This window comes from Lissotriton helveticus, chromosome 7, assembly GCF_964261635.1.
Source record: "Lissotriton helveticus chromosome 7, aLisHel1.1, whole genome shotgun sequence".
Taxonomy (NCBI): Eukaryota; Metazoa; Chordata; class Amphibia; order Caudata; family Salamandridae; genus Lissotriton; species Lissotriton helveticus.
In genome coordinates, this window is record NC_136068.1 from 499,692,937 (window position 1) to 499,705,461 (window position 12,525).

The 12,525-nt window shown below is 44.8% G+C and overlaps 1 protein-coding gene across 1 annotated transcript in view; it reads right to left on the reverse strand.

Annotated features, from left to right (window-relative positions):
• Positions 1–12,068, reverse strand: part of LOC144768679 (prostasin-like) — a 101,510-nt gene extending 89,442 nt beyond the window's left edge. The window contains exon 1 of the mRNA XM_078652508.1: positions 11,692–12,068. Within this exon, the coding sequence (XP_078508634.1) occupies positions 11,692–11,740 (49 nt within the window). The 5' untranslated portion in view covers positions 11,741–12,068. The remainder of the gene's footprint in view (positions 1–11,691) is intronic.
• Between the last annotated feature and the right edge of the window lie 457 nt (positions 12,069–12,525).

Consider the following 12,525-nt stretch of genomic DNA (forward strand, 5'->3'; position numbering starts at 1 on the left):
AGTCTCCTGAATGGACACTGGTTTTGGAAGAACTTGAAGATCTTGATATAACTGACGTAAGCGACGGAGAACCTGTCCCAGAGTACTCAGCTGAAGAGGAAGACGAGCCACCGTGAATTTGCACAAAGTAAGCTAGTTGTGTAAAAAGTAAAAAAGAGGGGTGAGAACACTCCTACTGAGCTAAAATGTCTGATTCAACAGTGAATGGTAGTCCTAGTTGCAGCCGTTTTAAGACGTGTTGCAAGGTGTGTATATGTAGTGTAGTAGTGCTGATAGTTATCTGGATAGGATTAACAATTTTCATTCCCTTTGCTGTAAGTAAAGATACTAACATTGTCCCTACTGAAGTTGTAAATACTGACAATGAGGAGCTGACAACACAGAGTGTAGAAAGACATGAGAGAGCATTGAGACAAACTAAACGAGACTTAGAAGCATCAGATGAGAAAGGACTACATTACCATGGAATGAAAAACAGGACACATTTGAATGTTTTCGCAAACTTGTTAATACACTATGTAGAAACTATGGAAATTGAAGATTGCTATGTCTGCATGAAGCTACCTACTTCGGTGGCTGAAGGCGTGACATACCATCATCTGCCATTAACATATGGAATTTCCTGTAGCATTTTAGCTAGTTTATTTTACAAAAGGGGACCGTTACAGTATTATTACTCTAACAATGACGTGATCTTTTCTGAACTTCCTATACGTGGGAACTTGAATCCTGTACATACCAAAACTGACACCATAAGATATATGGGAGACTACTTTCTGACTATAGGGAACATTGACATAGCAGACGCACACAGAGATAACTTGACTTGTTCTTTGCGTGAGCAGGAAAAGATGTTCCTGAACATGGCAGAGAAAAGGAGAATTAAAATTCAGAAGAAGGCTAATGACGAAAGTCAGAAAAAGCCAAAGTGGGCAGAAAACATGGAAGGCACCTCATCTGGTGGAGCGGGTCCTGCTCTGTTGCTGGATTTTGAAAAGAAAGGCAAGCTATGTCTTCACCGCGAGAAGACTAGCTATTATAATAATGTTTTCATTGGTTCCAGTGAATGCGAACATAATTACAAGGTAATTGGAGGTTGGGGTTTCAAAAATGGGTCAGAGCCTGTGTTTCCTGGAATTTATTATATTTGTGGGGACAAGGCTTATTTCAAATTGCCGGATCACTGGTATGGAAGCTGCTACTTTGGCATTGTTTTCCCGAAAATATACCATGTGAATGGAAAAGCTGGAAGCAATGAAGATACTAATGGCTTAGTGCGTAGTAAAAGAGAAAGTATAGGTGAAATTATGGGTAGTATTTTCAGTGCACTGATACCTGGAGTGGGAGTGGTTCTGAACACTCACCGAATTTGCAAATTGTCTACTATAGTAGATGTGCTGTCTACTGAAACAGCTCATGGATTTCTGCTGGTCAATACCGAAATGGTTGCGATCAGATCAATGGTTTTACAAAATCGACTTGCTCTTGACACCTTATTAGCGAAAGAGGGCGGAGTCTGCCGGATGTTGAAGGCGCAACATTGTTGCACTTATATTCCGGATAAAAGTGTACAGATCAAAAGATATGTGAAAAACATTACTAATTTGGCAAAGGAACTCAAACCACTCGAGGTTGATAGTGCCTGGAAGAGACTGGTAGATGGTCTCTCAAATGTAGGTCATTGGCTTGCTAGCATAGGTAAAAGCTTATTATTCAAAATTCTGATGCCAATTGGTATTATAGGTCTTATTATACTTTCCATTTTCTTATGCTGTAAATACCGCAAGCGCACCAAAAAGCACGAGGTTAATGCAAGGGGAGTGAAACGAAGTGTGGATGAGATTGAATTAGAGGAAGTGAATGATCAGATATACAAAAAGGTGAAAACTTCTCACCCTGCTAAAACTGAAAGAGAAAAGTTAGAGCGGTTGCTGGAAGAAATAGAACTTTATAAAGTGTGAAAGAAAGTTGGCATCTGGTTCCAGTATAATTTGTGATGATAGTAGATATCATCAAAGAGGGGATTGATGAAGCAAAGCTTTGCATATTTTGCGGCTTGCCGAAATCAAGAACCTCATTTATGTGTAATAAGGTAACCCGTGTATGTTTTACTAACGTTTATATTTAGCTTAAGTAAAGTTCCCGAAGCTTGCCTATGTGTATTTCTAATGAATTAATCCGTGTCCTTTTAAAAATGGCCGCCGCTTGTATTTTAGTTACTGCGCATGCGTCAGCCACACTCACGTGTCCTGACGCGTCTGCAGAAGTGGAGGGAAAGTTATGCGCATGCGTAATTCATAGCTGTGCTTATCATGTGGTACAGCTCGTGCCACTGCTCTTGTGCCCGTGTCAATGTAGCTAACATTTAATGCAATTAAGTTTATTTCTTGATGATGAGTTAAAAGTACAAACCCTGTGATGTGTTTTCATAATGACATTATTATGTATTAATTTGTTTCCGCTTACTTTTCATGTACCGCGGGAAATGGGGGTCTGAGTGAGAGGAGAGCCATATTGGAGGTCCCTTCTGCGCCTGTGCGACATTCGGCAGCACGAGGGACCTTGGCTGATGGAACATAGCCAGCTGGCAGTGATGGGCGAGATGCTCCTGAGAAAGTCACCTCTGCCCTGCGAGAACAGCGAATGTGGCTCCTTATGTGATACATTGTTATATTGCGCTACTGTTAGCTCATGGGAACCCCAAATCTGCTAGGCGGTACCCAAATATGTTAATGAAGGCTTCAATTCGCGTATTGTGATTGGTGTGTTACCCAAACCCTACCTTAGGACCAATCGAAATTGAGGGATTCTGACACTTTGCAACATTGGGGGGTGGTACACTGTCCCCAAACTGTATATCTACCCTGGGTTCACCTAGTGAACCGTCCGACTTGTCTGGTTTAGCTGACCTGTCACTGACCCAACGCACTCAATAGGTGACTGAAGATACAGAGCGCTGCGGAGCACTCTGTCCGAATTTGACCATAGGCTAAGGTTCTACTGAACCTTAAAGTGCTGGCAAGGCACTTAGCTGGGAGTTCGCTGACCCAATCGGGGTCTTGATCGATAAGCTGCAGAGCGGGTGGAGCGCAGGCGTTGCTTCCGAACTGTGGGTTCCGGTCCTATCCTGAAGAGGGTCCTGTCCTGAAGGTTTGCCGTCCTGTCCTGAGGGTCCTGTCCTGATTCCTTTTTCCGAGGGTATCCTGTCCTGTCCTGGGTGTCCATTCTGCACCTGCTGTCCTTTGAGGGTATCCTTCCTTGAGGGTTTCCTGTCCTTAACTGACCCGTGGCCAGGGTTTGGTTTCCACACCTTTTCTAGGTAAATATTACTCTGAACCTCTTGAAATTCTTGCACCTTCTGAATTTCTAACTTTTGCTTAAATAAAGTTCAACATTGCATATGTTATATTTCCATGCCTTTCCGCAACTATTGAACAGTCATTTATAATTTTGCAAAGATATTCCTATGTCTTCTCATTTGTTAGAAATCATATTTTGCATAGCAGTGTGTCATTTTCTGATATGGTCTAGAACTTCGTTGCCTAGGTTGTTCAAAGGCCCCTTCACCTTAAGTGAAGCGTGTTATTCATTATAAGCTCTTCTATAGTCACACACACTTAGTCTATCCCTGTCTAGATAATACTGACTTACATAGTATTTTCTCGTTACATTTATTTTGTACCTTGATGATTACTCTGTCATTATTTCTTTCTGCCTATGTGATTTACGTTATCTTGGTTATTGATTGCCTTATTTTACTGTACCTCATGCAAGAAAATATTGAACTTTAGATAAACATTTTAAAACTTCCAGTTGTCCGTGGTCATTTAAACAGTATTTGAATGTTATTGGTTGGGTTTGTATTTTGCTGCCTTTCCTTTACAGCTAGCTCCCTGATTCATTGTGGTCATTAGGCACCCGCATCGGTGGATGGTAAGTCGGGTGCACCGAAATTTAGTAGCAGGGAACACACACACATCAACCTGGTAGAGCTCGTGAAGTCACCCGATCGATGTATATGGTGGTTTGTAAAGTATATGGGCCCTGAAGCCGGAAACGGCGAAAACTATTGGCCGGGTGGCCTCGCGCGCTCTATCAGACTAACTCAGCCACCGGTACATGATGGATCACGAATGGCGTCTTTACTTGGAGGTGGAGCATGGTCTCTTTTAGCTGTGGGGAGAGCCATGGTTAGATCTATCCGCCACCGAAAATAAACGTGCAAGGTCAGCAGTTCTGTGCGTTAGAATTTCCAAGGCAGCACTCGCTAGGCGCCGCTTTTCGTCGAGAGTGGAGTTGCAGTCTTTTATATGCTTTTCCGCCTATACCACTTCTGCTCAGAGTGCTGAAGAAGATCAAGAGCGACCGGGTCCAAGTCATTCTTGTGGCCCCAGACTAGGCACGAATAGTCTGGTATTCCGAGCTTCTGCACATGGCCATCAATCCTCCGATCAGACTGCCCCTTCAGGAGGATCTTCTGTAGCAGAAGCAGGGGACAGTCCACCACCTGAACCTATCCAGCCTCCACCTCCTTGCATGGAGATTGAGCGCCGACAGTTGACAGCTTTCGGCCTTCCTCTCAAAGTCTCCTTCCTCGCGGCCAGAGCCTGAAACGCCCTACCTCTCCACCTCAGACAGACAACATCATTCCCCATTTTCACAAGAAACCTCAAACAGTGGCTCTTCGACAGACACCCTCCTTAATGGACTGGAACCTGAACCTCCCCTCCCCCCCCAGCGCCTTGAGACCCTCACAGGTGAGTAGTCGCGCTTAACAAACACGTGATTGATTGATTGAAGTCTGTAACATTATCTTGGCAGCCGGGCATCCCTCCACCAAAACTGTATACGCCTGTAGATGTAACATATTTGTGGCATGGTGCGCAGCAAAGGCTGTGGTTCCCCTTTCTGCCCCTTTTCAAAGGTTCTCCTCTTCATTCTTTCTTTGGCCCAGCAGGGCTCTGCTCTGGGCACTCTAAAAGGCTATCTTTCGGCCATTTCGGCCTTTCTTCGGCTTTCTGATCAGCCTTCTCTTTTCAAGTCCCCTATTGTAAATCACTTCCTTAAGTGCATTCCTTACTTGTTTCCTCCCATTCCTTACGTAATGCCCCAGTGGGACTTGAACCTGTTCTGACCTACCTTATGTGCGCTCCCTTCGAGCTGCTACATAACTCTCCTCTCAGACTTTTGACACTTAAAACTCCCTTTTTGGTTGCCGTCGCCTCTGCTCGCAGGGTGAGTGAGCCTCAGGCTGTTTCTTCATAACCGCCTTTCCTGGCTGTTCATCCGGACAAAGTTGTCCTTCGCACGAAGCCTTGTTTCCTTCCCACAGTGGTTACCTCTTTCCAGATAGATCAGACCTTCACTTTGCCCACCTTCTTCCCACCAGGCCTCCTTCGAAAGAGGAGGAGAGGCTAAACTGTCTGGATCCAAAATGTGCGCTTTCATTCTATCTGGATCGCACAAGAATTCCAGGTAGATGACCAGCTCTTTGTTGGTTATGTGGGTGCCAAAAAAGGTCAGGCTGTGCAAAAGCAGCCACGTGGGCTTCATTGCACACGTTCACCAAACATTACTGCCTGGTCAACCAAGTCCAGAGAGACGGCTTCTTTGGCCGTTCAATTTTCCAGGACTTTCTAGTGTGAACTTAGTTTGCAGACCCACCTCCAGGGTTGGTATTGCTGGGTGATCTATTCTAAGGTGAGGAATCCATAACTAATAGTGTCTTTCAGATGATCAAGTTACTTACCTTCGGTAACGATATATCTGTAAGAGACATATATTAGTTATGGATTCCTCACCGCCCCGCCCATCTTCCCCGTTCTGTGAACTGACATCTAAGGAAAGGGACTCCCTTTCAGGGCCCTAGTTTTTGTGCACCAGTGGTCAGTGTCTTGCATGGCTCTGCGATTCTGGCGTGGAATGTTGTGTAAAGAACTGACGTCAGGGCGGCACCTAAGTAGATAGGACAGTGGAGCAATGTGATTGGCTATGGGGAGGGAGGCTGCCTGCTTCCTGAAGACGCGGGACCCAGTCGGAGAAAAGGCCGGTAAATATATATTTTTATTATTAATTACATTAACACCCCCTGCACGACCCCACCCTCGCGAGACATGCCTGAACCAAATACAAGCGGGCATCTTTGAACCAAAGCTTGAATCCGAAATATGCCATAAAAGTTGATCGCTGAACAACTAACTCTTGCCTACAACGTTTACATTTTGTATTTCTATGCTAAATCTTTCTGTGAATGTGGCAAATGCATCCTTCCAATGTGCCGTTAATTTGTCTGTAGGCACAAGGGCTTTAACTTAGTCAGGTGCCTCTCCCAGCCACTGAAAGAACCTACTATAGATAAAAGGATGTTATAGTACACAGGGATATAGCCAATACTCCTTCCTTTTTTGCACACTGCCATAGTAGTCTCGGGCACTTAAGGTAACGTGAGGCCAGAATCAAAATGGAACGGCCTAATAACAGACCAATGGATGAAAGGGCTGGCTTAAAGCTCCTATAATTTTAATTTATTTAAAACCAAAAAGGTATTGGCTAACACTAGACATAAAAAAATAAACAAAAAATGGCATTGACCCTAAAACTCATTTGATGTGTCCATCACAGAATAAATAACAGCTTGGAAGTTAACAACAGTCCGACATTCCTAATTTATAAAGTAATTAAGAAAGGAATGCTCTCGATTCTTCTGTCCTCTTCCGCATTCTTGGACCCCAACAGACCAGATTTTGCCGTTTCCACCTTCCGGTGGCTGCATACACTCCCGCGAATCACATCTGAAACTTACATTCGATTGTATCCACGTTAAATAATGTTCCTCCTCACAAACCTCATTTTAGGTAACCTGAAAACATTCCTTAATGCCTATTTGGTCAACAAATCTCTATCCTGTATTTTGCTTAAAATACCAGCTGTATGGAGCCGGGGCTATACTAGATAACAAACGCAAATGCATCCCTCTGCTGTTGGGAGTGAGTGTTCCTGCCTCAGGCCTCTCCACCTGATGGCAGGCACCAGATGCCCCGCCCTGAAAGTACACCCTGTGCGGAATGCGGCATTATCCAGTGGCCGAAACCAAAGCCTGGGCTGGGAGGGGAGCCTGAGAACCAGAGCGATGGGATGCACAAGACGGGCCTTCAAAACTGCCCAGGCAGACTCGGCTTATGCTCCCCCATGTGCTTGCTGTCGTGCGCTACAGCCTCGAAGCGCTGTCAAGATCGGGTACAATTATATAACTCACTGGTATTCTACCTTTACTGACTTTGGATGGATGTGTGGGGTTGGCAAGTAGGATGGCTCAGTGAGATAAAAGTCCATGGCCATCTCAGACAAGAACATCCAAATAAATATTACATCAAATTGTGGATTTATTGGACATAAAAAAAATAAAACACACGCCACAGCATAAAAGTCTATTCTTTTAAAACCTCACTATTTACACTATTCTTATAAATCACATCTCTTAATATCAAGTCCACTACATTAAAACGAAAAGATCCAGAGAAGCGTCATTCACCCCCCCACAGATCATCATCTTATACCTGGGGGTTCACCTGCCTTTTTCATTTCTCTTTATATACATACTAACTCGTTTGAGCTTCGCTGTCCATACCTGTAAAAGGTTTGCGGAGAGCCTCTGGCACACCTCTCTCTTGCCCCACAGAATCCCAATCGAAACAGCAGTGGTAGCCTAATCCACAAGTGTTTCATAATATTTTTTTGTGTAATGATCCGGGGTGGAATGGTATATTAAAACAAGATTACAATTAAAAGGCGCAAAATCACTAATTTCTAGAAGAGACATACCAGCAGTAATTTGGTGCCCCCCCCCCCATCCAAAATATAAAATTGAAGAATAAAATAGGCTTGAAAGGTGGTGTGGTGGGAGCAATGAAGTATTGGATTGTTGTAGAGGGTGGGAGGGCCAGTAAAGGAAAAGAAGCACATAGGGCGGAATCAATAGGGAGGCAAGATACTCATGAGAGAGAGAGAGAGAGAAAAACACCGGGCAAAGAAAGAAGCAAACAGGTGAGAGAAAGCAACGTGGAGTTGTGGGAAAGAGAGCAGCAGGGAGGGAGAGAAGCACATGAGGGAGACAGATGTAAACACTTGCACTCTCGTGCAGCGCTTAAGCAAAAAGAAAGAACAAACAAGGCATTGGCAATACCAATAGAACTCTCTTTAAAAGAATGGTGTATGGTAATGATAAGCATTACAAGTAGATAGCATGGGAATGTATCAGTATTTGTGTACAGGCAAAGAACTGTAGGATAATATTGGTGTAGGTTAAAAGATCAGGTGACAGTTGCACTGTCAAACCAGACCTACAAATACCTGTAGGTTCATGACTGCCTTCCTCTTGACTGTGCTTCTACCAGCCAAAAACATCATAAATTACCCAGTTAACTAAGACAATGTAATTCCACATGCGTGCCCTTGAAGCTTCAACCTCAGGCAGCAGGATAAATAAACACAATGATCATAGATGTGTGCAAAGCCTGCACCTTGTGTGGAAGCACACAACTTCTGGCCAATCAAAACATGTACTCCTGCCTCCCAGCATATGGGCGGAGCTAAAGCCCCTATCCTGGTGCTCTCACATAATTGTCTGGTGACCGCTGTGCTGTCAAGCCAAACCATAAAAAGTAGTTCCTTACCCGTTTGCTGCTTCTGTCGGCCAACGGCCGTCGCCAGCACTACCTGGCCCGCCACTCTTTAAAACGGCCGCACCACGGCGGATTTTGCACCGCGGTAAAGGGGTTAAAGAAGAACAGTAGAATGACAAAAGTAAATACAAGCATTGGCAATGCCAGTAGGTCTGACATTAAATGAATGCTGTATAGTAATGTGAAGCATTACAAGTAAATAGCATGAGGATGGATTTGTGTGAAAACAAAGAACTGTAGAATAATATTGGTGTAGGTTAAAAGGTCAGATGACAGTTGCACTGTTAAGTAAGACCTAAATATTTGTGTAGGTTAATGACCGCCCTCCTCCCATCTGTGCTGCTGGCCGATAAAAACACTATAAATTAATTATTTATCGTAGACACTTCAATAGCATTACAATGTCATGTGTGTGCCCCTGAAAATTCAAGCTCAGGCATCTGGATAAATAAACAAAATGGTTACAGGTGTGTGGGGGCAATACCTTTTTTGTGGAAGCACACAACTTCTGCCCAATATAAATATGTATTCCTCCCTTCAAACATGTGGGCGGAGCCACAGCCCCTCTTTAGCGATGCTCACATAATCGTCTGGCGACAGCTGTGCATTTGGGAAATATGACCGTGTAGAATAAAGTGTAATAGGTACTCCATCTCGTGCTTCTTAGAGAAATGTATTTTGTATATGTGTGTAATTTTAACTCTTTTTAATGTTTTAAAATGTCAGCATTTTTGTATAGCATACTTTTATGATTTTAATTAATCGAATAAAGTGGATTTGACTTGACTTGACAGCCCAGACCATAATGATATGCTATTGGGAAGGGACAAACAAGATGGATAATGAAAGCTATTTAATATGAAGCAAGCAAATGTGAATGGCAATAGAGCCAACCAATGGTACACAGTGGGAGAGACATAAGTCTCTGTAACTTCATGGTAATAAATGCAATAGGTTTTTGCACCCAGATAGGCTCGATGTAAAAAACAAGGGGGCTAAGACTCTCTGCCTCAATCTCTTCAGATGGGGAACTTTATTACTTCAGTTCTCCTCCTTTACACAGAACTGGGCCCATGCCTCTGAGTGAAGAGTTACATGTTGTTTACAGCACTTCAAAAGTGCTGTGTAAAAATAAGGCATTATTATTAAAACAGAGGAACGCAGGGCAGTTCCCATTACAGGCAAGTCTGTTCAGAATGAAAAATCAGCCAATCACGGACACTCAATTTGCATAGCAGTCAGTGTCCCTATAGCACCTATGACTCTTCCAGCCACCCCGCCTTTAACCAACAGCACTTTACTTCCGCACATTCGAGCATAATTTACAATGTTTAAACAGAGAACTTCTGGACACCAACACAATGTGCTGTTTGTTAAATCTGGACTGAATGAAGGTGGTCACAAGTGATGAAAGGTATATTTCACGCGCTCAAATGTTTACATTTAAATAGTTCTTGAGCATTTCGGTTGCAAAACATCATTAGACCAAGCCATAAAACAAAACCATTTGTTTTACGCAATGCTTATTAAACACAGTTTCACATTTCTGCACGCTGCAAATAATTATTACTACAGTCTAATTAAATAGTACGTAATGTACTAATCTACGGAACCTCTGACCTGCAGGCCACACAAGATGCCAGCGGCGAGCGTTTAACTCTAAGAGCAGTGTCCTATGCATTGGCCGCCTGAGGCAACTCATTGCAGCTTTTGTGTTACCAAAATATCGCCCAGATACCCGTGTAATAAAATCAGAACAGCTGCCGGAAGGAGTTTCGCTCCAGGACGGGAGCATAGCTTTGTTGAGACATGAGAACCTTTACACGTAGGCTGACGATACCCACAGTTTGCGTCACGTCACGTGCACGGGGATATGAGCTATCTAGTCGTCACGTTCCAGCGCGACTACGTCACCTCGTGAGGCCCGGTGAATATTAACATGTCAAGTCTTCAAATGGAGTCAATGCAATGTGTGGGAAACGGAGGTAGGCCATTACTGTATCCTAGCTGCGCAGGGTCAAATCTGGAGGTCATCAAATGCTCCGATTTTTCACCGCCAGCACAAATGCGACGAATGCCTAATTTTTCGACTACACATTCCGAGGCCTTTAGCTTGATAGAGTTTACCTGCCCTCCTATATATCGAGTAGCAAAAAAGGCCAGGTTTGAAAACAATGTCTTCTGCTGAACGGTAGACCTCACTGACTGACGTTTAAGGGGTTGAGAATCTCAACAGTAAACGTCGAACCCTTGGCCAACAGTGTTCGGAAGCCTCAGCAGCAGGCATATTCTTCTGCTAATGTATTTAGAGAGACTGTGCCGAGGAACAGTCGATTTGAACTTCAGGTCTTGGATGCCAAATCCACTCTACAGAAGAGACTGAACACTGGGGAAACGTAAGGGTATGGGTTCACGTTGTTACCCTCTCTGCTGGATGCCAGGGTTACTGAATAAATACCAATAAAAATATTGGGGAAAAAAAAAAAAGAGAAAGAACGGATGCCCAGTCTCGATCTAGCCTCCTTCCAAAATCCTACGAGTGCTGCCCCCTGGTTTCACTCTCGCGTGTTATTTTTCACCCCCCTTTCCTGATTTCCGCTCTACTGCTCCGAATGAAAGTGTGATGAAAAGAAGTCAAAAGTCCCCAAAAGTAAGCGCCTGCAACCACCGGCACAAATTAAGCACGGAGGCTTGTTAACAAGCCCCTTGCGCCGCCGGTGCGTTACTTTTAATATTGGAAAAGGTGACGCAAGAGGCTTGTAAATAAGCCCTTTAGTTCACACTAGTGATCATGCTGTTGTAGTGAGGCTGGAGACTAAGGGGAGCTTGCACCAGTGATAAGCAGGTTACGGTCACAGCAGCTTTTGATATGGTATAAACAATTGAAATAACGACTACCACCGCTTCCACGTTTTCACATGCCCTCCGCGGTGTATTGTTTTCCACAGACCCCCTCCCGCCTCCCCCCTGTTACCGTTACGGCCCGGGTGGGTCCGTCCGTTTTCCTCACCTTGATGGAACAGAAGGAGCACAGCAGCGAGGGTGGGCGCCAGACCCATTGTGAATCTCAGTGCCCAGGTAGGGGGTTCCCTCTCCTTGGCACCCCTCGATTATATCACCCTCAAAACGGAGGAACCTTCAAACTTTCCAGGCGAAAAAAAAAACGGGGACTTCTCTGGCTTTTTTGAGGTGGAAATTAACTGGCCGCCTTCGATCTTCTAAGCAGGAGTCCTCCTGGCTGGCGGGAAGGGTGGTAAATCCAAGGAGAAAACAAAGAATGCAAATGTAAAAAATATAAAAAAAAGTTCAAGGATTGCTCTTCTGCGTAAGGAGGGAGTCCGGGGTGAGCTGCGCATCCAGCACCGGGAGCAAGAACAGGTGGAATGAGTCGGGGTGGAGCCTGATACCTGAGGTACGGGGCCCCAACGTCAGCCACCCCGCCCAGAGCCCCGCCCCTCCTGGCGTCTGACCCTCCACTCCTCACTCCTGCCCCTTCTTGGGACGGCCGAGGCGTCTCTTAATGCGCCATTTTACCTCAGCGCGACAGGTGCGTCTGAGGAAAGGGAGGGGCGGGGGATTGGGTGTCCTAGCAGGCGACGAAACTCCTCAAAACATACGAGTACTAATGAGAGACATAGTATCGCACGAGACTGCACAACAGGGCGTAGGGTGGCATAGGTAACAAACTTAGCACTGCGTCACAGCTACCTACCCAGACTGTGATGCAACAGAAACACTGAAACTCCTCCAGTACGGCTGTTCAGACACAGAACACACAGCAAACACACTCAGGAGTCTGCCACGCTCCGCTGTATGCCAGGGGGGTCAATTCCAAGGCTGCCCA